Source organism: Lipomyces doorenjongii (genome assembly GCF_038497915.1).
Source record: "Lipomyces doorenjongii strain NRRL Y-27504 unplaced genomic scaffold V1508scaffold_42, whole genome shotgun sequence".
NCBI classification, from domain to species: domain Eukaryota; kingdom Fungi; phylum Ascomycota; class Lipomycetes; order Lipomycetales; family Lipomycetaceae; genus Lipomyces; species Lipomyces doorenjongii.
In genome coordinates, this window is record NW_027118109.1 from 94,766 (window position 1) to 119,794 (window position 25,029).

General features: G+C 46.8%; 9 protein-coding genes across 9 annotated transcripts; 5 read left to right on the forward strand and 4 right to left on the reverse strand.

The window, feature by feature from the left end:
• Positions 1–914: 914 nt before the first annotated feature.
• Positions 915–3,151, forward strand: V1508DRAFT_421285 (general substrate transporter). The gene has a single exon (XM_066940857.1). It carries the CDS (start codon positions 1,157–1,159, stop codon positions 2,789–2,791), a length of 1,635 nt encoding a protein of 544 aa, XP_066794598.1. The 5' UTR covers positions 915–1,156; the 3' UTR covers positions 2,792–3,151.
• A 3-nt stretch (positions 3,152–3,154) lies between these two features.
• V1508DRAFT_405379 (major facilitator superfamily domain-containing protein) lies at positions 3,155–4,875 on the reverse strand (the record flags this gene model as incomplete). Its single annotated transcript, XM_066938691.1, has 9 exons — positions 3,155–3,253; positions 3,311–3,627; positions 3,672–4,002; positions 4,053–4,139; positions 4,161–4,270; positions 4,323–4,415; positions 4,460–4,564; positions 4,588–4,622; positions 4,688–4,875. 9 exons carry the CDS (start codon positions 4,873–4,875, stop codon positions 3,155–3,157), a joined length of 1,365 nt encoding a protein of 454 aa, XP_066794599.1.
• A 968-nt stretch (positions 4,876–5,843) lies between these two features.
• Positions 5,844–7,757, reverse strand: V1508DRAFT_449626 (PhoD-like phosphatase-domain-containing protein; the record flags this gene model as incomplete). Its single annotated transcript, XM_066942474.1, has 5 exons — positions 5,844–6,451; positions 6,510–6,547; positions 6,589–7,059; positions 7,190–7,370; positions 7,413–7,757. 5 exons carry the CDS (start codon positions 7,755–7,757, stop codon positions 6,176–6,178), a joined length of 1,311 nt encoding a protein of 436 aa, XP_066794600.1. The 3' UTR covers positions 5,844–6,175.
• Positions 7,758–10,152: 2,395 nt separating this feature from the next.
• Positions 10,153–12,049, forward strand: V1508DRAFT_449634 (fad binding domain protein; the record flags this gene model as incomplete). The annotated part of the gene is made up of 2 exons (XM_066942475.1): positions 10,153–11,872; positions 11,922–12,049. Exons 1-2 carry the CDS (start codon positions 10,537–10,539, stop codon positions 12,047–12,049), a joined length of 1,464 nt encoding a protein of 487 aa, XP_066794601.1. The 5' UTR covers positions 10,153–10,536.
• A 1,414-nt stretch (positions 12,050–13,463) lies between these two features.
• V1508DRAFT_421297 (NADP-dependent oxidoreductase domain-containing protein) lies at positions 13,464–14,903 on the forward strand. The gene is made up of 2 exons (XM_066940858.1): positions 13,464–13,664; positions 13,711–14,903. The coding sequence occupies exons 1-2, from the start codon at positions 13,601–13,603 to the stop codon at positions 14,664–14,666; spliced, it is 1,020 nt and encodes a 339-aa protein (XP_066794602.1). The 5' UTR covers positions 13,464–13,600; the 3' UTR covers positions 14,667–14,903.
• Positions 14,904–17,324: 2,421 nt separating this feature from the next.
• Positions 17,325–18,775, reverse strand: V1508DRAFT_421300 (G/U mismatch-specific uracil DNA glycosylase). Its single transcript, XM_066940859.1, has one exon. The coding sequence runs from the start codon at positions 18,565–18,567 to the stop codon at positions 17,584–17,586; it is 984 nt and encodes a 327-aa protein (XP_066794603.1). The 5' UTR covers positions 18,568–18,775; the 3' UTR covers positions 17,325–17,583.
• Positions 18,776–19,557, forward strand: V1508DRAFT_463020 (uncharacterized protein; the record flags this gene model as incomplete). The annotated part of the gene is made up of 2 exons (XM_066942855.1): positions 18,776–19,282; positions 19,327–19,557. The coding sequence occupies exons 1-2, from the start codon at positions 18,968–18,970 to the stop codon at positions 19,555–19,557; spliced, it is 546 nt and encodes a 181-aa protein (XP_066794604.1). The 5' UTR covers positions 18,776–18,967.
• Positions 19,558–21,691: 2,134 nt separating this feature from the next.
• On the reverse strand, positions 21,692–22,513 carry V1508DRAFT_433782 (uncharacterized protein; the record flags this gene model as incomplete). Its single annotated transcript, XM_066942000.1, has 2 exons — positions 21,692–22,447; positions 22,511–22,513. The coding sequence occupies 2 exons, from the start codon at positions 22,511–22,513 to the stop codon at positions 21,692–21,694; spliced, it is 759 nt and encodes a 252-aa protein (XP_066794605.1).
• Positions 22,514–22,655: 142 nt separating this feature from the next.
• On the forward strand, positions 22,656–24,125 carry V1508DRAFT_421308 (uncharacterized protein). Its single transcript, XM_066940860.1, has 3 exons — positions 22,656–23,396; positions 23,521–23,617; positions 23,723–24,125. The coding sequence occupies exons 1-3, from the start codon at positions 22,781–22,783 to the stop codon at positions 23,787–23,789; spliced, it is 780 nt and encodes a 259-aa protein (XP_066794606.1). The 5' UTR covers positions 22,656–22,780; the 3' UTR covers positions 23,790–24,125.
• The last annotated feature ends 904 nt before the right edge of the window (positions 24,126–25,029 follow it).

Sequence of the window (25,029 nt, forward strand, 5' to 3'; positions counted from 1 at the left end):
ATGACTTGATACCTTACACCCTGCCTTGGCCGTAGGCCGTACTTGTTCAGGCTCATTATAGCATGCCTGCTTAGTTAATCTGAATACTGATAAAAACAGATCGCTTAGTCACCAGAGAATGAATGAGTGTAGAAATTTCAGTCAATAATTCATAATTGCATTTCAGTCGATAACGATCTCCACTTGATATCCTATACTGTCACTAACTCAGTCTTGCAAAATTTGGTGAGAGAAGGGTCCCAGCATACACCGTAACGATTAATTTAAGGCTCTTCGATGGCTTCGCAACCGCACTGTGATATTATAGTGATTTGGCACTGCATCACTTGAGCGATATGGTAATATGTATTATCATACGATATGATATGGGTTTGTATTTTGGCAATTTATTTCTCTAAGAAAATAAGGGATGGCTACCGCTTCCAGTAGTCCTAGCGCAGCGAAGTCTGACACAATTGAGTTTAGCGGTTACAATTGAAGCCGCACTCTGAACACTGGGTTTGCATCACCACTGCGGCAGTAGTCCTTGAACTTCTAACTGTGTGTCTGTAGATCTACATTAAGGACCTGGGTCTGTTCCCCGCTCAAATTATTGGACGGCACAGTTCCAGTAATGGAAACACATGCTCCAAAGTTTGACGCAAGCCAACGGCAACGTAGATGGTCGTTCTGCATCAAAGGACTTAGCGCTGAACGAAGGCACGAATAACGCTTGGAGTGCAGTGCGATATGAGCTGACCGCACTAAATTCGATGAATTGGAAAATTGGATTAATTCTCGAACGCTAACCCCGCACTGAACGAGGGATGGCTGCCTCTTCCAGTAGTCATAGCGCGGTCAGGGTTGACAGTTGACGGAGCCGCACTAAGATGGATGTGGTCGACTTGCGTTTGCATTGCCCTCTCGCGGCAGCACACAGTCTTAATTTAGGCTTCAGTGTCTGGGGTTATTTCCCCGCTCATATTACATAGAGGCACAGTTCCAATGGCGGAGACTATACTGCGAAAGACCCCGCTTTCTGCGCTTTCTGCTCTTCTTCGTTTAATCTCACTTATAAGCTGATCCCGAGATGTGTTGAGTTATTTAATGCGACCGCATCCGCAATGGTTCGTTCCTGAAGCATGCCCTAAGACCTACGACCTTTCAATAAAGCGAAATGCACGGATTGGCAACTACGAAATTGACGACACCCGGAAAGGGTGATCAATATCCCGCCGTAATCACTGTGGAAGATTCTCTTCCTCCCCCAGAGCTCTCGAAGTTGGAGAAGGCGATTAAGCCGAAGTCTTTCTCAACCCAATACCCTGCATGGGTGTCCTCAAGGTACCTGATGGCTGTTACGTCTTTCTACGCCTCGCTAGGCGACTATCTTTTTGGATTTGATCAGGGGATCATGTCGGGTCTATTGGTAAATGATGTTTTCAAGCATCGCTTCTTCAGTACCTATATGGATCCTCACGGTTCAATTAGTCCAAACATTACAGGCATCACCGTCGCCTGTTTGCAAGTTTCCGCTGCAGCCTCCGCGCTTTCTTGCTCCCGTCTTTGCGATATTCTCGGTCGCCGATATTGCATGCGAATTGGCGGTGCGGTCTACTTTGCTGCAGCATTTATCCAAGCGTTTGCTCCAAGTCTACCATGCTTCATTGTCGGAAGAACTATACAGGGCTTTGGCGTTGGCTTTTTGTCAATGACAGTTCCTGTGATCCAAAGCGAAATTGCCGCCGGTCACAAGAGAGGTTTGATGGTTGGCGTCGAGTTCACGTTCAATATTCTGGGTTACGCGACCTCTTGTTGGGTCGACTATGGTTTCTTTTTCCATCTTCCTTCAAATATGAGTTGGCAGGGTCCGTACTTTGTTCAGTGCGCTATCGCATTTCTCCTATTGTGTCTCTCTTATATTGTCCCCGAGACACCTAGATGGTTGGCCGCCAATGGCTTTGATACTGAGGCTCTGCAAACTCTTGCGAACCTTCACGGTAATGGCAGCGTTGAGCATGACGAAGTAGTGAAAATGAACGTTGAGATACAAGAAGCTGTCTTATATGAGCGCCATCTTGGTACCGCAAGCTGGAAGGAAATGTTTACTATCTATCGCCGACGCACATTCATGGCCATGACTGGTCAAATGTTTGCTCAGCTTAACGGGATAAATGTAATCTCGTTCTATCTAGCGAGCTCTCTGTCAAACGCTGGCTTCGATACAGAAAAGTCGCTTCTTTATGCCGGATACAATTCAATCGTCTATATATTCGCCACATTTCCTACATGGTATCTGGCAGACAAGTGGGGACGACGGCCATTACTTATGTTTGGTTCAATTACAATGGCGATCTCTTTGTCAATGGTTTGTATGTTCACAGAGTTGTCTTCACTTTCGGCACTCCAAAGAGCGAACGGAATGTTCGGTTTCGTTGTCATCTACAATGCGATATTCGGCGCCACCTGGGGTCCAATTCCCTGGTTGTTGCCAGCCGAAGTCTTCCCGCTGAGGGCCAGAGCCAAAGGAATGGCCCTAGCGACGGTTTCCAACTGGTGCTTCAATTTTGCAATTGGCATGTCGTCTCCGGCCGCGTTTGCGAAAATCAAAGGATATTACTATCTGATCATTGTTGGATTTTGCTTAATTAGTTTAGCGATGGTTAAATTTCTGTATATCGAGACCGCCAAGGTTACTTTGGAGGAGATTGCTATTCAGTTTGGAGACAGAGCATTTGAGCATGAGGATCAATTGGAATTGCAAGAGATGGTAAATCTGCAATCTGTGAAGAAAGTCGAGAACAAGGTCTAGAAATAGTTTCTGTAACGATCTTCTATCAATATATATGTGTACTGCCGACTCTTGAAAGACATTATTCTGCTAACACTTAACTTCGATAGTGGATTACAAGGCAAACGGTGTCATCTCGCCAGGACTGGGTGAGTCGAACTGGAAAGAGACGCATCTTGGATAACGTGAAGAGCAGGAACTTGGGATGTACTAGTAAAACGCAATTGGAAGACAATTTCTCGTCTTTGACGATTTTATCAATTCAGTGCATTTATCCAGAAGTATATCAAATTTATCAATAGTTTGAGACTAATTCCGCTATTAGATGTACGCTGGTCAAGTGACCGTTATTAACCTTCCGCTAGAAATGTTCAACATATCCCTTTAATGTTTTTCCACCAAGCCCATTTCACTGGCGTCGTACCCATTCTCTTCCAGGTATGCTCTAAACTTCGAATCCTCCTCTTCGAGCGTCGCTGGGTGCTATGTGGAAGCGTCAGCAGACGAAAGTTTCGTGGGACGACAAGTAGATAGACTTACATTAGGAATCAAGAAAATAACAACCATTGTTCCAAGGACAGATATTGAACTGCCAATGAAAAAGAGGACCTGGTGGCCTTTCGTCTGGTTCTGGAGTGAGTTGAGAGCAATAATAAGGACGGTGGTACCAATTGCACTGCTGGCCTTGCCAACCGCTGCGGCGAACCCGAGGAAGTGACCACGCAGTGGCGTTGGAAAGGACTCCGAGGAAACCAAAAAGTTGCAATCGGCCGGACCAACAGAGAGAAAACTCTGGAAGAACCCGTAGAGTACGACGAATAGCGGGAAGACATGGCTGAGCGGGAATCTCAATCCACCTAGCAGAAATCCGGGGTTCAGGGAACGCAAACTATGGCCCAACCAACAGCGTAAGTTTGTCGACGGCCCATGCGGTCTGTCAGCCACCCACCAAAGATAGCTCCAGGTATAGCAAACGAGTTAATGAGTGCACTCCAGCCGACACTCTGCAGAAGCGTCGGAGTTTTGGTGAAGCCGCTCACCAGAGTAGGTGCAAGCAGGTTGAAAGGGTACGCGACAAAATCATAGAGAAACCAAGCCAGAGAACAACCAAGCAGCGGTCGCCAGTACCGACGGATTGCCAACATATAGGGGACCCTGTGTTGAATGGCATGCTTTTGATATAGGCTTGAGTCAAGCAGGCTCATGCGAACGAAGAATATGGTCAAGGGAAGCTATCCCGCATGCCAGCGCAGTATCACAGTTATTTCAGAATTTCACTCACGAAGATTCCAATCCCGAAGCACGCCCTCAAAATTCCTTCACTGGCTTTGTTGCCGTACGCAGCTATAAAAATCAGGGATACAATACTCTAGCCAACAAATCCGCTGACGGTGGCAAGATTGGCGGAGATGCTCACTAGAGACCCACGTCGCTTTTGCAAGGAGGCCCTACTATCGGCACATTCAAGGGCTTGAGCTGTCCAGACGGCATATTCATCACCTATGATCGCATCAGTAAAGTGATGTATATCTAGATAAAAAATTGAACCGACCGGCCCCGACCCCTGACTCCGGGGGGGGCACAATCATCATCCAAAACATGCCCGTTACGGTATTACCATGTGCGGCAGTTGAAAGTATGATTCCTTGTCAATTACTAGCTCGGGTTCATGGTCAGAAAATAGCCCACGTACCCTTACCAGTACCAAAAAGGCCGTCGTAGCAATGATGCCGACCCTTCGACCGAAGCGATCGATGCACAACCCGAACAGAAGCATTCCTATCGCCTCACCCACTAAGAGATCGAATTTGATCGACGGGTTTTGATGCTCGAGGTCAGTTGCTTAGGATATCTGCCAGCTTGGCGTGAGTACTTGATAGTAGGATTCAAAGTAACAGATTTTGTAGAACGCCTCACAGTTTTGCCATGACTGTTTCCATGTATCCCATAATCTGCACATTGTATCCATCCGAGAACAGAGCTATACCCTGAACCAGGACATTCCAAGCCGATACCGGAGCGGTAGGCTTGGCTTTCTGAGGAGGCTGGGAAGAGCTAGAGACCAGTGCCGCCTCTGCGACAAGATTGTCCTTGAGTTCTGACATTTCCGTGAAATCCAGTTAGGACGCCTCAAGTTTGTCCAACAGGGCTGCCCCGCTTGATGGTTGCTATCAGCATACTTAAATAATCTACAATCCAGTATACAGAACCACTGAAGAAGCAAATTCAGGCCATGTACTCAATGAACGAGGCTGTGCGAATAGAATACATATTGGTATTTTGGGAAGTCATTACTGTGTGGCGTGGCGTGCGCCGCACGGCCCACGTTGTTCGAACATTGAGCCAAGCATAGGTCGAAGTTCCTCACGTGGCTCGGAAGCGGAAGTCCCACGACGGCCCGTTGAAAATCCGGCCTTGATTATCCGTACACGGCAACTTGACCGTGCAACCGTTGCCAGGATCTAGTGGCAGAACGCTTCTGATCATCCCTCCTTCAACGTTCCATTGTGCATTGGCTCTGCTGCGAAGGGAATGGGGCCCTTTCTTGGCATTCTCGCCGCCACTGAACTGCTCGCAAGACACGATAACCCGTACATAGACACCGATGACACGAATGGCCATACAGCCGGCTGTGGCGCCGATTGCGAGTGTTGTCTGAGGTGTTCCAGCATGCATATCGAGTCTCCCATTGAGGAGAACCATAACTAGTGCAATTTAGTCCGTCCAGCCGTCATAACCTTGAGGCTAGACGAACTGCTTTAATCTGCATTACAGTTTCATATGACAAGCAGAACAATAGAGGGGCCCCTTGCCCTCTCCTCTGGTTTAACTAGAATTTACTTCAACTCACATTCACGTGAGTGGTGAAACCTTAATCGGCTATCCGGCCCTTTCTTCTCTTCTCTTCACGCATAGTGACGCGGTCAGGGCGAGCCAATTGAACATTACATGCGATGTAAGTAATTCCTTTCTGAACGATAAGACACTAGTTTATATGACTAGAAAGGAATTGTAGTTCGTATCAGTCTTCGAATGGTTAGTATGGGCGATACGAAATGACTCCTGAAATGAATTTCCTTTAGGTCTGGGTTCCTCCTTCAAAAAGAAGCGGAGAGCACTCGCCGACGCAACGAACCTTTTCTTGTAAAAACGCCTCGTAGTTTCACATTGTGTAAGGTATCCTATGTTGACATCTCGAATTAGTACATTCGGAGAGCCATATGGACATCAAACAGGTTTAAGCGGATTTTACTCTCAACAAACCTTAGTCAGTCACTTCAATATCAAATCGTCATATGATGTCTAATGTGCAAGTCTTTGACCAATAGGCTTAGATCCTGTTGATTCCAACATCAAGGAGCCGATGAATGACATATGTTCATTCACATAGAGAATTGCCAGCCATTACTGTTTAGTCCTCGAGAGCGTCCAGTTGTAACTCCATGCATGCTTACTGTTCGCTACTAACTCGAAGCCCAGGTTCCAGATACCTGGTGATGATGTGTCAAATGTCAAGGATCCGGACTTGGATATGCCATACCGATGCGAATGGATCACTACATCAGCATTTTCAACCTGGCGATACTGCTGATAAAACTGACTCAGCGGCGACGTCGAGAACTCAATAACTTTGGAAGTCTCAGGAGACGGGAACATAGTTGTGGCATGATCGTGTCGATCCTAAATGAGTAACGTTAGCTCCCCAGGCCATCATATGAGCGTTAAAGAGGGTGCGCACACCGCTAAGAATCACCACTCCTTCGGTTGCCCACATTTCTCGAGCAGGAGCTGCCTCTCCCACAAATACCCTGCCTAACTGTCCTTCGCCTCCGGTCCTCTCCAATTCCGCGTGAAAGGAACACCGCTGACAAGAACCTTCCAGCCGTTGTCTGTCTCGAGCCACTTCTCGAGGTCCCGTCTTTGCATTTCGCCCAGCATAGTCTTCCGCGGCCCATCATCCATAGCAGACGAAGATCTATACCTCCGCGTATCTGTGACAAAGAATGACACATCTCCTCGCCTGAACGTGTAGTAAGTTGCACCTTTCCAGAGAGGCGGTGGATTAGCAGCATGGTGGTAGTATAAGTACGGTTGGATAGCGTCTTGGTACAAACCAGTCTCATTTCCCGACCAGTCATTTATGATCTCGTGGTCGTCATAGATGTGGAGCCATGGCAGTGCGAAGAGCTCGGACGACCAACTAGGCGAGCTATACACCTGACGGTAGGCTGTGTAGTAGTCCTCTGTTTTCCAACCGAACCTATGTGGGAGATCAATGTAGATGAAATCTCCCAAGAAGAGGACAAAGTCGACATTATGGGAAGTGACAAACCGAGACAAATACTATAGACCTCGGATTCGCAGGGAGTGGTCGAAAGGGTTGTAGGGGTAGAAAGGCTTTATGCAGCTGGTTGTGACCATTGTCCAAGATTTGGATTCCGTATAGGTGTGTGGAAGGAGCCCGAGTGGCTAGCGTTGGTCCGGTACACATAAGAAGCGTTGTCACGTATGAAGTTAAGACGTTATCAAGCCCTCCGGGTAGAGGAGACAGAACCTGACCTGGAATCCATTGGGCAAGGTTATCCTCTCGGTATTCAATCTGAACCGTTGAGGTTGACGGTACACGAACAACAATACGTACACTGCTGCTGTCCACATATCCTACACGTGAAAATGAGAGTTCCTTGCTTTCATAGAAGATATGACTTCTGTACACGAAGTCAATCGAAACCAAAAGGCATAGAAGGTTCACAATGAAACTGAGCGCTGTCGCTAGAACATGCCGCGGATCAAACAAGCCGAACAAAATGATTCCCAAGAGTGATCGGCGTTTTATACTTTTGCTGGTGCTGCCATAACTCATACGCAAACGTCGTAAAGTAGATGACAGAGCTGGTGTAGAAGAGGGGTGAAGCGTGGACCAAGGAGGAGCTGCAAGGATTATAAGTTTCGTCCTGCACAAAAACGGTAGAATGTGGCCACGCATGGGCAACTCACCCATCGCACAAAAAAGGAGGGACAATACGCAGGGTCAAACTGCTTATAGCCAGAGTACACGCTGGCCAACTGACTCCTATATCCATAATTCCTTGACGTACGATTGTTGTTAAGAAGATGAAGGGTTGCAACAGATCACCACGGTCCTATCTCTTCCACCATGTCGGACTTTTGGCATATTCAGGGGATGGCGTTCTACGTTCGAATCCCACATTGTCATCTTCGTCTTTTGAGGGTTGTCCATTAATGTCAACCACTTACTGTCTTTCTATTATTCTTCGTTGACGACAATTACAACGAGTCCCGACAAGCCTATCTGAGTCTCTCAGGTTGCTGCAAAGGCTGAGGAGTAGGGATATCGCAGAAAAGGGGTTTTCTTCCTTATTCCTATGTTAGAACCTTCCTTGGTGAACTCAGATTAAAAATCATCTCAGATATCAATCTGTTTAGTATTACTACCCCAAGTTGAAACAAGACTGATTAATTGTCAACTGAGCAGCTTTTTAGTGTAGGAGGGTTCGCCTTGTCCAATTCCTCGTCTCTCTTTGTCATTTGCAGCAATTGAAGTCGCCGACTCTTTATCTTGTCAGAGAAATGCTCGTAGGATTTGGTGCCGTCGTCGACGGCCTGCCGGATGGCTGCCCGGTAGTTCGCGATCACTACCAAATCGAAGAAGTTATGTCATTTCCTACCGGTTGTTTGTCCCTATTGTTTCGATTTTATATTTTAGTTAACAGGTTTTCTGTTTATTGGAGCTCCGCGGGCTAGAGCGCGACTATGACTGTATGCTGAGTCCCCAGAGATTCCAGAGAAAGCTTTCTCAGTAAGCAGCAATATTGAAGTGTCAGGATCGAATCCTGAGGCACCTGACGAGGGTTTTGGCCGGGCGGCTTAACGAGCTCAAGTATCACTGATCTCAACACGCACTGTCCGTAGGATCTGAGCACCTGATCCAGGCTACGGTTTCTCAGTTGCCTCCTCTTCGTCACATTCTTTCCATTCTCCGTCCATTTTCAATCTCCGCCGCATCATTCCTTTTGCGATCGGGGCATTCGCTAGGCACGAGTACCAGTTCGCTACTACCAAAATTTGGTTATGTTTTCCTGATCGTCTTCTTTTAATAAATACAGACCAATTCAGTTCCACTACTCATAGACTACTACAAAAATACTCTATCTCTTGCCATCTCGAGATTAGCACAACAAGTCATTGTATGTAAATCTGTCACTCAGGGTTCAGCTATCCGAAATCAAGAGAACAACAGATCAAATCCTGTCAAATGGAAACCGCAACATAGAGCGACAACACTCAGACACGGAAGGATGGAACGAATGGATCGTATCAGATCAGAAAGGCAGCTCAGTTCCCTGTCAAATGTTTCACTGCGACTCCGCCTTCACTGTGGTTGTCAGGGGAACTTGACAACCATATATTAAAAATCTCGAAACATCATGCTAAATAACTGCACTATCCTCGACATTTAGATAGCAAATAGTAAGTATGTTCTGCATGGCCTACTCTCTATAATTTGCATCAAAACAACTCCAGCGATTGTAAATGAACTATCTTAGAACTCGACGCCGATTTCCTTTATAATCTGACGGGCCCCTGACTTGAGGCATCATTACCCTCATGCGACCCCAAGCTTGACATGACTGGCAGATATTTGAATTCAATGCCGTGAGGCGCCCATAATGGAACACATGAACAAATTAACATGAAACTGAAAGGAACGTTGCCGAATATTGACATTTGTCAACCTTGATGATCACTGCTACAAGAGGATTAGTCGACTGATGGTTATTGCCCGGCCTAGGTGCTAATCACATGCGAGTCTTTAATTATTTTATCGAGAATCGACGATGCCTCACATGGCAATTTTACGATCTAAATACTACTAAATTATAATTTTATAGATTATTGAATTACTCAATAACTCTTTGGACGTGATCTTAGCTGATTGTTGCCAAGAAGTTGATCGGTAGCTAGATCACCGCGCTGATGTAGGCATGAGCATTGTTTCCACTCTTGGCCCTGTAATCCGCATAAAAAAACTCTAAATTTATTTGCTCAAAATTAACTAGCCCACGATCGACATGTGAGAAAACTAAAGCAATTAATCGATGGCTCGTTAGGATTGATGCTAGCCAGCTGCTTCAGTGGCGGAAAGGTGTAGTCAAGAACTTCCGCTACAAGTAATATCGTCATGATATATCACATTTCTGGCGATCTGGGTTCTCGCTTGTTTTACACGACCTCCATACAAGTGATCGGCCATGTCAGGATAGGGCAAAATACACGACACGGCTACCCTAAATCCAGATTAGTGTAATTATGACACTGAGTGCGTATTTCTGGGCCACAAAATTCCTCAGATGCCCCAAATTCAAAGTTTAAGGTTTTCGATATAATGGAAACTACTTAAACTTAGACTGCAACTGCAGTCCGGTCATGTGACTTTTGACGCAAACACGCGATGTGACGGGCCAACTGACGCGTGGGATTATCTATCTTCGGCGAGAATCGCTCCGCAAGCGAGCTGGGGTCTGGAGTCTCGTTTATGGGGCCGCATATTCTGGCTCATTTACTAGGAAATCAACGGCGGACTGCTAATAATACTTACGACGGTAAGTTGTACGTTTTCATGTGCTGTGGTGGGCCAAGAGCAAGAGAAATCAAACATATAAATGCGCGCCGCCATCCACTCGCAAGCACTACCGTATCAAGGATCTCCTACATTTCGAGAAAACAGATAGCTGCATATCGGAATGACAATCAAGCAAACTTTAATCAACGATCTGAGCAATCAATTGACAATCTCAAAAGTTCTGTCACCTAGCTCAGGCGGATATGCGGAACGTCTCAAGCGCTGGAGTGATTGTGCCGAAAAGAAAGCGGTACGCTTCTTGAGCTTATTAGCTGTTGACAAATTCATTGACAAGGCTTTACAGGGTGCGATACTCCTCGCTGAGTCAGCAGAGGATATCTCGAAAACTGTTCGTTTTGCTCAGGCAAACTCAATTAACATCGCAGTATGCGGCGGGGGTCACTCATCCGCAGGATCTTCATCCATCGATGGTGGAATTGTTATCGATCTCTCTAAGATGCGACGTGTGGTAGTCGATGCAAACAGTAAGACGCTCACTGCTCAAGGAGGAGCAACTTGGGAGGATGTCGACGTGGCTGCAGCCGATTACGATCTTGCTACTGTGGGGGGGACTGTGAACCACACTGGCATTGGCGGCCTGACACTTGGTGGTGGACATGGATGGCTTACCGGGAAATACGGGCAAGTGGTCGATAATCTACTAAGTGCTGAGCTTATACTTGCTGATGGGAGCATTGTCACGGCTTCTGAGACAGAGAACTCGGAATTATTCTGGGCGGTGAGAGGGGCTGGTCAGAACTTTGGTGTTGCCATCGAGTTTACTTACAGGCTTTACTCTCAGCCGAACCCTGTCTGGGCCGGGGTGCTTGCATTTCCACCAGATAAGCTGCCGGCCGTTGTTCAGTTTGCAAACCATGTTGCCGCGACTACGAGAGGAGACACTGCTATTGAATTTGGATTCTCGACACCACCACCTCTAACAGAGCCTGTTGTTGTGGCAGTAGTGTTCTACGATGGTATAGCCAAGGATGGCATGAAGATATTTGAGCCGCTTTTGTCGCTTGAACCAATCGTTAACACAGCGACCGAAATGCCTTACTCACAGGTGAATAGCATACTGAATCCTATGGCAGCACCTGGTGACCGTAAAGCATTAAGTGCCGCAACCTTTTTTGCGCCATTAGATGCAAACTTTGTACAAAGCATATATGATGACTTTGTAGATATGTGCCACACGGTACCCGCAAGTGCGCAATCATTAATATTCTTTGAGATTATCGGCCGCGACAAGGTTTGCCAGGTTAGCTCTTCAGCAATGGCCTATGCAAACAGAGGAAGATATTACAATGCAGTATTAGTACCGAAATGGCACGACTCGACCTTCGACAGTGAGATGCGAGCATGGGCAAAGAAGGTGGCGAACCGCATTCAGAATGAATCCGGCAGGCATAATTCAACGGACGTCGGCAAATATGCTAATTATGCGGACTTCGCTAGTAAGTGTATTTACATGATCCTCGACGTACGCGACTAACCTAGATGAAGATTTGCACGTTCCTCTAGATGCACTGTTTGGAGAGAACACTAAAAAACTTCAAATGCTCAAGGAGAAATATGACCCGAACGATGTGTTTAATAAGTGGCACAATCTAGGTCACCCAGCCAAAGTCTAAAGAGCCCGGGGGATCGGACATTGAATCCTTCACAGTTTGATATATGTATATTTATCAACAACGGACATATATATTATTGTCTATATCTCCCCTAAAACAGAGAGGAGAGAAGAACCATTTATATAAATGGGGGTCTGCTCCTGAACGCAACAACGCATCAAAAGAACCAAAATAAACTTCTACTAAAATAACCACTAAACGTCTACATAATATCCACGTGTACGTAACAATATTGCTATAAGGAATGAGATTTCTCAGCTTTACTGTCGTTAACACTTGCTGGAAAGCAACAGGCAATATATGGGACATCAGAAAGTGACATCTGCATTTCCCCAATGCCCCACTCTGATCCTCTATAAGAACCAAAATTACCAGCAACACAAAATTCCTAAGACTAAACATGGTTCAGGCATATGGAGATATAAGTACGAGCACGTGAAGTGATATGAGCTTTGTAATCTTGAAGTTTGGTTAGGTTGTTGCAGATCGGAGGGAACTAACTTGATCTGCGTGTGGGCGATACAAGCTAACAAAAAGTATTTGACAACCGTCACTTGAAGACGAAGAATAGACGGAAAACAAGTCAGGGTTACACCGACCAACGCACGCCACCAAGCCGCAGTTTCGTATTATCCCCCGCCCGACGTCCGGAGACCCCCGAAGCTGGCAGGCTTTCCCCGCAATAAGAGCCATGAAAATCCGCGACCGCGATGGCAGTGGCGGCTTTTGAAGACGCGGTCTGCCACTTCTCAAGTATTAGGGTTCAGGGTGGATTCCAAACCGACCAACTCAGGCTGTATTTTTACACCCTCTACGTGAGTGAGCGACTCCTGTAACAGGTCGCGGTGATTCTTAAACTCCGAGCAGTCCATCTCTCCGTCCGTGAGAGAGCGTTCCATCTACCTTGCATGTTAGCTACTCGAAATTTGGATCGGCAGTAATTATGAACTACACTTGTTTCGTATTGTTAAATATTCGGATATATACTTCTGGCTAACTTTCGACTTGCAGGTGTAAACGGTTAACGGGGTACCGTCTAAACTTTACAAGAGTTCTGGTACGAGCGTTTCAGTTGACCGATGCTCTGAGCCGACGCAGACTTAAACGCCGAAAAAATCGGCGAAGGATACCTTCAACTCATATAATATTCGGCGTATGATACCCTGAACTCCGAAGAAATTCGGCGACTGATACCCTGAACCGTCAACTGCAAGCATTGCAAATCATCTTCTTGATGTGGGCTATATATAGTATAGTTGCCCCGACTGCATCGTCAAACGCCTGGAAAACGTAACATACGATAGCGTTGCTGTCAGAAAAATTCGAGGATGACTTTCAGTAAGTGCGGTACGGTGACGAATGGTGGCCGGTGGAATTTGCGAATGGCAGTGAAAGTATTCAGCTTCAGTTTACCCTTCGCAGATGCTCCCTACGTCGGTTTCGGACTTAATGGAACCCTAAGCGTTGAGGTCTTCAGAACCTGATCCCCGTAGCAAAGCATAAAAGCTTACGATCCATCTCATTTTAATCTCGACAACCCTCAATTACAACATGGTCGGAATACATAAAAGTGCTGTCAATGTTGTCTTTGGCGCAATGACGATTGGCAAGCCAGGTTGGTCTCAATTGGGAAGAACTTTCGTAAGCTAAATGATTCATAGGCTTAGAGGGAATTCGCGTGAATACACTTGAGGATACTGCAGCTATCCTGGATGTTTTTGTTCAGCATGGCCATACTGAAGTTGATACTGCTCGTGCTTATGGTCAGGGCTCATCGGAAGAGTATCTTGGAAATATCGAATGGCAGAAACGGGGCCTCAGAATGGATACAAAGCTCTACCCCACCGCGAGCAGGAATATGAGTAAAATTACCCCCGAAGTCTACTCACATCGGCCAGAGGACTTACGGGAGGGTCTTAAGCGCAGTCTCGAAGCGCTGAAAGCAAATAAGTTGGATATTTGGTACCTACATGGGCCCGACCGAACTACACCTTTTGAAGTGACACTACGTGAGGTTGATAAGCTCCATAAGGAGGGTTTCTTCGAGCGCTTCGGTATCAGTAACTACATGTCCTGGGAAGTTGCGCAAATATGTGAAATCTGCGACAAGCAGGGTTGGATTAAGCCGAGTGTATACCAGGGAATATATCATGCACTGCAGCGATCCATCGAGCTCGAGTTATTTCCCTGCCTACGCCACTACGGCATGTCTTTATATGTCTTTCAACCACTTGCGGGTGGTTTCTTGACGGACCGTTATCACCGCGACACGAAGGAGTTTGAGGAGGGTTCACGCTTCGATCCGAAGCGTTGGCAAGGGAGCTTGCATCAACAGCGCTACTGGAACGACTTTTATTTCGATGGATTGGATATCATTCGTCCTGTTGCAAAGAAATACGGTCTTACAGAGGCGGAGTGTGCGCTAAGGTGGCTAACGCATCATTCACAACTAAAGAATGACCTGGGTGATGCCATTATTGTAGGCGCGAGTAGTGCGACGCAGCTCGAACAGAATTTGGTGGATATGGAGAAAGCCGAGCTTCCTGAAGAAGTCGTCCAGGCACTGGATGCAGCGTGGCAGCATGTGCGAGGTGTGGTACCGAGATACTTCCATTAACCTAGATTGGGTGTCGAGCACGACACTCACCATTCCGAACAAGATAACACGCCCGGTACGAGACCGATGTCTTTGACGCGACTTGAGATACAATCTGTGGTTCTGGGAATAAAGTGGATTGAAGTTTACAACAAGCAGTCAGAGTACAACACAAAAATCGTGCAGCTCCATCTCATGCGCTGGAACATTGATGAAACTATATCCTCTTTATTTAGATAGTAATATTGTTCTAAGTTATCACCAACGCCCTGTAGTTGATAGGATATATCTACCTACATCACAGGACACGATCTTGACTAGTTTTGTTAAGCGAGTGTCGGCTAAGGATTGTTGTGGTCTTACAAAGTATCTTACTGATAAGAGTCTCTGAGGTAAGCGAAAGTAATCTCGAATAGCCAAGGGTCGTTGCTTGTCTATGACCTTTCTTGGCTGGTGCATTACGTTGCTGTTCAGGATGCGAATTTCTTACAGAACTCATATTCCAAAATTTTACTTAACTAGCGAATCCATCCTAATTTTTCTCGGTGAGAGTACCTCCTTAACTTGACTCAGATATCTATATCAGTTTTACCAGCAGTGGATTTGTCAGAGCGTTTTACTGTATGTTCCACATGCGATCTTGACCTTGGGCATCCCGAAACTAAATATTAGAGTATTTCCGTTCGATAGTTTCCTATACTAATGCAGCCTGCTGACACGCTAAATCTAGCGGATCCACGGATATGCCCTCCAAAACCTTAACTAATCGCGCTTCAATAACAGACCTACCACAGTGAATCACGACTCGTCGCCAGACGCTACAGTAAGCTCTTGGCAAACGCTGCTTAGCTCTCTGCATCCGTCCGAGAAATTACGACAGGACGAATGAGTTCGAACGCCGGCGGTGTTAGTTTAGTAGTTAGATACACTTGTTTCTAGGGCATAACGTACCAAAACAGCACCGCTTGGGTGGCTGACTGCTGCGGCTTATAGCAAGGCAAAACTCTGTCAGTCCTCGGTTTTATCATTGGTTAATTCCGTGATTTATCTGTCTGAGGGAACATATAAATACTTAGGTGCATCTAAATATCCTCACTGACCGAGTAACTTGCCACCTGAAGACCAGTAGCGTTATCACGAAACGCAATCTATATATTTTATTATCAGCTCATATGTCTTCATCAGCAAAGACAAAATTGCAAATCGTGTTTGGAGCCATGACAAACCAGGTTTGTTGCTATTTCCTCGCGCTTTCAATAGTAGCATTGCTCATTGCATAAAGGTGTTGAACAAACACGTGTGCACGATCTCAGAGATGCTGCCGTTCTACTCGACACGTTCTAAAAATACGGCCAAGGCCACAGCGAAGTTGACACAGCTCGGGTATACGGCCTAATATCCTCCGAAGAACCTTGGGTGATCTTAAGTGGCAGGACCGGAAGCTTGTCATGGAAACTAAGTACTACCAGTATGCAGATCGTGGCTATCCCGGACCACAGACTATGCACTCGCCAGCCGATCTTCTCAAATATCTACTCGAATCTCTGAAAGCCCTTAAAAACCGACAAAATAGATATGTGATACCTCCAAGATCCAAGAGTCCGTACCGTCAGGGAGCTAAATAAAGAAGGTTACTTCAATCGTTTCGGTATTAGCAACCATATGGCTTGGGAAGTTGCATACATCAACGACATGTGCATTCAGAATGGCTGGATCCGTCCTAGTGTAGCAAGGTGTATACAATGCCATGCACAGAACCGTGGAAACCGAACTTTTCCCCTGTCTCGGCACTATGGAATGGCGTTCTACGCTTTTAACCCCTTTGCAGGCTGTTTTCTCGCCTCCAGATACTATCGTGATCAACATAATTCAGCCATATTCACGCTTCGACCCTGAAACCCTGAACCCCTGAACACCGACGATTCGGGGCTAGCCAAAGGGTACGAGACACTCAGGACGTGATACTCAGGTTCGTCCTCAGATTACCTTTATTCCACAGTCCTTCTCCTTGGTCTTTAATCAACGTTAAAACCGACAACAGACGAGCCAGAGGCTTCTCAATTGTAATCCCAGCAACTGCGAGGGTCACCCATCCCTGACACAGGCTCTCTCAGGTACGCTAATATCTCCGAGTTTGTGAAGACCAGTTGGCCCGTAGAAAATACGATTTCGAGGTCGTCCATCGCTGTCGCTTCGCTGGCATAGACCGTATAATACATAACTTGGGGATCCAGCTTAATCTTTCTTACTTACTTTAGCTGCTTAACCTCACTCCATATAGCTATCCATCTCCTTTTGATCTTATCTGCTGTAAATTCCACATTCGACAAGAACTTGTGAAATCCGGAGCTTGGATATTTCAGAGGCGGCGTTGTGGTTACAGGGTAGGTTCGCAAGTTTCATTCGCTAATGCGTTGTGGTTACGTACGTGGCCGATTCGGTCAAGCCATTCTGGTGTTGGTACCTCACCTCGCTAAGGGCCATTGCAGAGTGCCGGCCAAAACCTTTTCTTCAAATCAGAGGCTTCACTTAAGCGCGCGATCCTCATGTAATGCATTACGACTCGATGGACAGGCGTTATTGTCACCAGAGCGGTTATAACCACCTTGTGGAATACGGAAGGAAAATTTTAAGGAGAAACGTTGGAACCGTACCCGCTATTCCTCTTTTTAATATGTTATTAGTTTCCGCAAAGCATTCTAGATTCGTTGAGCTTAGTTAATTGCTCATCTATATGGGGTGCTCATTGGTAATGAAACAGAGTGCTACACGGATCGAAGGCCAAATAAATTTCCTGTCGGTATGCCTGAGGACGCAGGCTTTCATGCAAGAAGTGAGAATGCAAATTTCATAGACGAAAACGATCCTTCTCTGACGAGGGCCGGTAAAATCATAAGAGAGATTTGCATTATGCCAGTCAGAGATTCGTTCATTCAGTTCACCCGATTTCATCACTATTTAGTCCTCGATCTTCTTCAACCCTCTTCCTCTGCTCCCGCCTCTCTTTAACCCAACTACCAAGAACCTTCCAAATCGCTTCCTTCTCCTCAGGCCTCATCCCAGCCGCCAACCCGCTTGTAGTCGTAGTCACAAACACCCTGGCGCCTTTCCATTCCGTTTCATTTCCCACTCGATTTGTCCTCCCCATATTCTCACCCTCGCCTTGCCAGCCATAGTGAAACTCTTCCTTCCGGATTGCTCTCCCTTTCCTCACTCTCCATATGCTCTCCCAAATACTCTTACCAACAATGGCCACGACCTCCGGCTTCTTCTCCCGAACCTTCTGCTCGAGTATCGGGACACCATCATCCATTTCCCGACGGGAAAGCTGGCTACCGTTCTTGGTGGGGCGGGAAACGATGTTCGTGTTTCCAACTGAATAAAGTTCTGGGAGGCGATAGGTGTCACTCGGCGGATGACGGATCGACGTGATAGCAGAAGAATGAAGCAATTTCCAGTAAAGGTTTGAGGGATGGGCATAGGCCCATCCTGTGACACCTGTCATGATCCCCGGGTTCAGACCAACGAGAAGAAGGATGAGATTGTGAGGAATGGAGTCGCGGAGATTGTTGGTTAGGCTGGAGGCCCTGATGGAGTCACTCCCATTGTTCCGCCGCGCAGGCGATGATGCCGTATATCTTCCTTTTCGTGGTGACGATACAACTGAGCTTGCGGTTGAGAAATACCGGCTCTTCGAGGAGCGCGTCACGCGACGGGTATGAACTTCTTCAAACGTACGTCTTGTTGCCGAGCGCACGGTTCGCGTTAGATTTTGCGAAAATGAAGTATGGCCGTTCTTCTCAGACTGTGGTGAATGAAAGTATTGCTCTAACTTGCCGTTGAAAGAGATTGGTCTTATCAGCTCCTCAATTCCCTCATCTTGCAGAGACTTGGTTCCCAGATCCAACTCTCTATCAGGCATTCTTGATCTTTGACTTGGGAAGTACAGCTACCGCCACTGAAATCGATTAAGCCCAAAAGCTTGATTGTCGGACAGGAAATAATAAATAAACAAGAACTTCAAGACGATACCCCTATTAAAATTTTAATATCTATTTTGAATTGATAAATGACGATGTGATAGTGTGGATAGAAATTTGATGTGGAAAAGGCATCTACTCTTAATGCGGTCAAGATGCAATTAATGATGGTGCCAACATTTAAGCCAAGAGAACTACAGCCCGAACCCTCACTAAAATACCCTATCCCCGACGAGACGGTCGCGGGTTTGCATGAAATTCAATGAGCCGTTGACCACTAGTCAAGGCGGATGGCCTACCTCCTCCAGCAATGAACCGGACAGAAATTTTTGAGCTCTCGGCATGGCTTATTCTTTGAGTGACAGTTTCTGCACGAAATTCAACATCTCCAAACCAATTTTGCCTTACTATCCTGGGCAGCAGTTTACAGTTGTATCTCACGATCCTCCAGAGCCCGCGAAAGGTAGTTGTGCTCTTAATATCCACGCAGCTCAGGAAAGGGAGTCGAAGCGTCCTCTTGAACGTTGTATCCTCCATCCCCCTTTACCTGGTTCAGTTGGACCCACAACGGTCTATCTTAAAATTCTTGAAACAGTCAGACTCGGTGATAACCAAAGTGCTCAAATCGCAAAGGTTCAAGTGATCACTTTATCCCACGTGAGTCCAATTCCCCACCGGTCGATACTCCCTTGATCGCCAAGTTCTACGACTCTCTTTATTTCGATCATGAACAAGATGATGCAAACCCATTTCTCTGCGTAGATAGGGACCACTCACATGAGGCCGCAGCTTACAAGGCACTGTCAGTCTTGCAAGCATCGACTATACCAATATACTACGGCTCATATTCAATGGAACTGCCTGCAGATGCGACCGTTCGTTCTGGTCGCTTGATCCTCATGGAGTTAGTTCCTGGGATCTCTATCCAATAACTCAAGCCATCTGACTTCTCGCAGTTAGACCGCCAGGTCATCATGAAAGCAGTAGTCAATGCGGAGTCATTAGTGTATATCCTAATGTGAAGCATGGGACATTCACCGGAGGAATATACTTGTCCTAAACACTGCCACGGCAACGTATGATAGGCGAGTCGTTGTTGTCGACTTCGGAAAAAGCTGAGATTGGGCGGTCTCCTCATCCAGAAGATCCGGAAAGCGAGGCGAGATATTTCCCAGGCGTTCCGATCAGTCCTTTACTGCGCTGGAACGTGGCTTGGTGGCCTCATCGTCAAACTCGTTTCCGTGAGTGGGTTGACTGGGATTGGCAATCTTGGCTCCAACATAACTATGGAACGATAGATTCCTCCTCAATTGGTTTATGATAAAGATATGGCTTCCTTCCTGGTCACTAGACCGCTACCTCCACCTCCAACCGGTGACAATGATGAATATAGCGACGACAGTGATGAATATAGTTAATAAAATGCCGCTTCTCCGTCGGGAGTTATCAGCCTATTTCATAATCACTGGATGTGAGGGTTTACAACATGACTCTCGTTCTAGTCTCATTGTCGATGGCAGCGTCATCAAAATCTGAGCAGGCAAGAGCGAAAGAGAAATAGAACTGAAATGGTTCGCCAGGAGCAACATATTAAACTATATGAGATCTCGGGCCAGCCAAAATGATAGAAACTGAAGCACATGTAAGTAACTATATGGGAAAGAAGTTGTCAATGGACATGTCTAGTTACGAGACCTTTCATCGACAAAAAGATTCAATAAATTCGAAGGCGAGCTGGTAGCTTGACATTGTTGGTGACCAGGCTCTAGACTTTTACACTTGCTAGACCAATCCTGTGACCGTCGTGTACATGATGCCTGCAGCGTACTATGATAGATGAGGTTACAAGTATTTATTCTTTGTGACCGTAGCTATATATCGCGTCATACTTCCAATAGGGCAGGCTCTCCGAACCCTGGTAGATGCGGAACTCCGTCCAAAAACCAATGATCGTGTTTCTCAGTGTCCTTCAAATCTCCACTGTGATGTTGGGATTGGATTTCGACAGACGATGATGGAATGATCCATGATAGGAAGAATCGCCGAAAAGCCAAAAGTCGCAGCTCTGCTTCCTCACATCATTGCTTGAGTGTCTCAATCAGTTCAATGAATGTTGGACGCAGAGGAGATAAAACCGCGATGGCCCTCCATCAGTCTTACGTCGATACATACGACTGGGACAGTCTTGGGAGCACCGACACAAGTGACGCCACTCATGCCAATGTGGTCACCGGACTTGAAGAGCGTGATCAGGTCTTCAGCTTTGACAAGCCCCTCTCGAGGAACTTTGGGTTGCGGATACGCGACTTGAGGATGGCAGACAATGTGGGCGCGAGATTGATGAGAGGAGACGAGAGGGAGACGACTGCGCTTTAGAATGATACCAGGACCGGCGACAATAAATGGAGAGTGTGGAGAGGAGGTGGTGAGGAAGGAAGTGCGAGCGAGCTGTGGACCGATGGCAATAGGTGCGCCCTGGTTGCTGTTTGTGTTAACCCGTAAATCGTCAGCGACGGGACCGAACGGATGCGCCGCACGTGACTCCCCGGTTGCTGTTATGGGGTCATCCACACGAATGATCTATTTAAGTCGGCATATCGATTAAGATGCAACTTCCACAATCTCTCATTGTATTCGCTGTCCCTGCTCGGCCGAGTAGAAAGTACTCATGCGCGCAATTTGCGACTGCCTTTGCTCATTTCCGATCTTGCTGTGCGCACGACTTGACAAGGGTAAGATTCGTCCTAGAGGGCTAGGGCATTATTGAGCCAACAGCGACACTGGCTCGGTCCATTTTAACTGCAGTCCCCGTGAACACCGAGTCCGGAGAAATGCTGCTCTTGCAGTGACAATACGTCAGAAGCTGACGGTGAGTGTTACGAGTTATGCCGCGTAGCCTTATGAAATAGCCTTTCCAGAACCTGTCGAGTGTTCTTCTGCTCGTCCTGGGGTGTTCCAGCCCTGCTTTGACTGTCTGAAACCAAACAGGTGAAATGGTTTTGCGAGTAGGAAATAGCTACCATATATGTCGATTGCGGTCGCCATGGATAAAGACAAGCTGTAGGCTTAACCAGTGTCACACTTGACATCATAGATCAACCCTCCATCATCATCAATTCTTGCAATGTTCCATAACACATGCTTTGTCGGCGCTCCTTTACTGATCCCCAAATGCTGCGCATCCCGCCCTGCCACTACCAGCGCATCCGCGATCATCCGCCGATGGCAGCGCCACCACAGCGTCTCACTGCACATAATCGCCACCCGCCCGCTTCCGTCACTCTGCATTTTATCTGCCAAGGCCATCAGCTTTTCCAAACCCTCACGGAAGGTCAGAGTGCTCATGTAACCTGCGTAATTCCTGAACGCTGAGACGCGGATGGCGGTGTGTCGCTCGACATTTGGTTGCCGGGCGCTACGGCGGCCACCGAGTTCTAAACCAAGCCAGATATAGTCGATGTGGACTTCCCGTAATTCCTTAGATGACAATAGAGCATCGTGATTGAATTGAGGGTTTGTACGGGAGCGCGGGATTGAGCGGACGTCCACGAGTTTGGTGATACACGCGGATTGGAGGAGATCAATAAGACTGGAGAGCGTGCGTGTACCGTGGCCAATTGTGAAGATCGGATCATGAGAAGACGTCAAAGATAGTGGTCGAGGGGAGGTTTGCGTCGCAGGAACTGGTTTATTATAGCTCTTTGCCTGAATAGTATTAAGACGGCCGGGAACAGTCGACCTGCGACCCTGAATTCCCCCGAGGTTTGTCGCATAGTCGCCTGTAGATGAGCATTTGCGTTTAGAGCCAGCGCGCGTTTCTACCTATAAATATGGATGGGTTTAGTATCGGCGCGGAATTTGATATTTTTTGAGAATATTGCTAACCATGTTTTGTGAAAATTAATCGAAGACGCATGGATGTCGAGATGAATTTAGTACCAAAGGAGAATGATAGGTGTTTATGCCGGGTAAATTCTCATGACTTTGTGTGTGACGTAGAAGCTGGCACGTGCACGCACTTATCGAGAGACCCAGAATTCCTTGTACTCATCACAAATTCATTCATCTCGTTTAACAGCGAACCGACACGATATAAATCTATAGGTGATTAAAATTAACACTTCCACATTCATATCTAGCTACGCTCAAGCGAAGATGACGGCTAGCGTCCTGATACTTGGCGCAACCAGAGGCCTAGGAGCCTCTCTCACGAAACTGTATGCATCCAAACCATCTACCACCGTCTTCGCAACGACACGGTCCGGCACTCCTCCCAGCAGCCCCAGTTCCAGCAGCAAGAACGTACACTGGCTCGTCGGCATCGATCTCGCGTCTCCTGACGTGGGTCAGAAACTCATCTCGCAACTCCCGTCGTCGACGAAACTATCAACGGCCATCATCTCAGCCGGATATTTCGGCTTTGAGACGTTCGACGACCCAGACTGGGAAAAAGAACTCCAAATGTACACCACTTCCGCCATCGGGCCTGTCTTCATAGTCCATCATCTCGTGAAGGGGGCTCTCCTGGGCCATGGGAGTAAAGTGATCCTCGTCAGCAGCGAGAGCGGAAGCATCACGCTACGCCACGAGAAGGAGGGAGGAGGCAACTATGGCCATCATGCCAGCAAGGCGGCGCTGAATATGGTTGGTAAACTGCTCAGTTTGGATCTGAGGGGGAAAGGTGTTGCTGTGGGATTGGTTCATCCTGGATTTATGCGGACGGAAATGACGCGGAGTGTGGGGTTTGACAAGTATTGGGATGATGGCGGAGGTAAGTCATGTATATATGATATTCGGACCTGGATGATTTGGGGGCATATAGCGGTCAGGAATTGGGATGCGTTGTTTTGTTCTCATTTTTGATACTTGGGAGCTAATGCCTTGATTTTGCGCAGCTGTGACACCCGATGAAGCGGCGGAGTCACTCGCTTCTTTCATCGAATACTTTGATCTAAGCAAGACGGGTCAATACTGGGCTCCGAGAGGTCCGAGGTATGTCGCATGCGAAAAAGTTCCTGTGAAGCGGACCCAGAGGGTTCTTTTCCAAGAGAACTGACAAAGGCATAACAAAATAATCTCTAACGGTTTGTACTATAGGGACATTGGCACAGCAGAGGTTGTGCTGGGGAAAGATCTGCCAACCCCTCTCGAATTACCGTGGTAGATAAGAGAGTATAAATGAAACTCAGCTTACGGGTGAAGATCCTGGTCTTTTACACTGGGAGAGTGATTGGAAATCATGATTAAGTGTGTTTTAATAATGTCGGGCCACATAACGATCTTGAGGTCTTGAGGTATAAGGCATACAAATACACGAGGTTTGCTCTGGGTTTTCGCTTCTGGCTCCCGGCCACAGCACATTATTCACAAATTTGAACTGAACAATAGTAAACATCGAGAATTGTTCCTGAAATTATTTGTATGCTGGCACATATGCACGCACCCAAGGCCTTTGCAAAATGACCAAAGAAGAGCGAACAAGAATAATGCAGCTTGCCTGAATCGAACAAGCGACCTTTAGATTAAGAGGATGAATTATAAATAATGCTCTCTTAACTGACGTAAATTCTGTAGAGCAACCAACCGTGTTTTAGAAGCAAATCTGCATACAGGCTAAGTCTAAACAGATAGACTTCCATTCGATCAAGAGAGCATGTCCGGCTTTCATGTGCTCGAGCTCGTCTCGGATCTTTAGCAGTGGAAGAGTGAATGCGCTGACATTTACCTCGGGGACGAGCAGACCGCATGTTCGTCGTTGAACATCAATCACCGCGATACTCGAACAGGTTTTCCTGACCTGCACACGTGCTCACGGCCCCTTGCCAAACGATGCCAGAGTCATTGGCGAATGGACGAACTGTGGTCGGCTCCCTGCAGGCACTTGGCCGTCCACTTTTAGCGGGGTAGATGGTTTTATTTGATCAGAATCGGATTGACTCCCACACACGTGGATGTGTCTAGAACCTTGGCAGGCCAGGATCCCTGGTAAACATTGTTACAGTAAGCCACAAATTGCGAACAGTGAGGATAGCGTTATGCTTCATCAGCAGTGAGCAGACAAGTGCATACACTTGGGTCTTACAGATATGAGATAAAACTGCCACTCGTCAACTCCTGGTTTCGTGTCCAAAATCTATATCAGAGGATATCTTATTGGTGATCATCACAGCTGCAGATAAGGTCTCAGTCTTTTCCGACGGCCATTAATCAGCTCTGCAGATGACAGGAGAAAAATATCATGAAGAACTAACGAAACATTTCAGCAATGTTGCCGAGTTTGACAGCTTCATGAAGCAATCTCAACAGATGGTGTCTCTCAGGAGGAAGATTACAGTAGCTGAAGGACAAGTTACCAAGACAGGTTGCTGACTATATTTTTGACCAGCGGTGGGCTGTGCAGAAAT

Bases quoted from the DNA above. Each gene is read 5' to 3' on its own strand.
- V1508DRAFT_421285 (XM_066940857.1), top strand. From the start codon at position 1,157: ATGCACGGATTGGCAACTACGAAATTGACGACACCCGGAAAGGGTGAT.
- V1508DRAFT_421297 (XM_066940858.1), top strand. From the start codon at position 13,601: ATGGTCGGAATACATAAAAGTGCTGTCAATGTTGTCTTTGGCGCAATG. The intron at 13,665-13,710 runs GTTGGTCTCAAT...AATGATTCATAG, and splicing joins AATGACGATTGGCAAGCCAG to GCTTAGAGGGAATTCGCGTG.
- V1508DRAFT_421300 (XM_066940859.1), bottom strand. From the start codon at position 18,567: ATGCCTGATAGAGAGTTGGATCTGGGAACCAAGTCTCTGCAAGATGAG.
- V1508DRAFT_421308 (XM_066940860.1), top strand. From the start codon at position 22,781: ATGACGGCTAGCGTCCTGATACTTGGCGCAACCAGAGGCCTAGGAGCC. The intron at 23,397-23,520 runs GTAAGTCATGTA...GATTTTGCGCAG, and splicing joins GTATTGGGATGATGGCGGAG to CTGTGACACCCGATGAAGCG. The intron at 23,618-23,722 runs GTATGTCGCATG...TTTGTACTATAG, and splicing joins TGGGCTCCGAGAGGTCCGAG to GGACATTGGCACAGCAGAGG.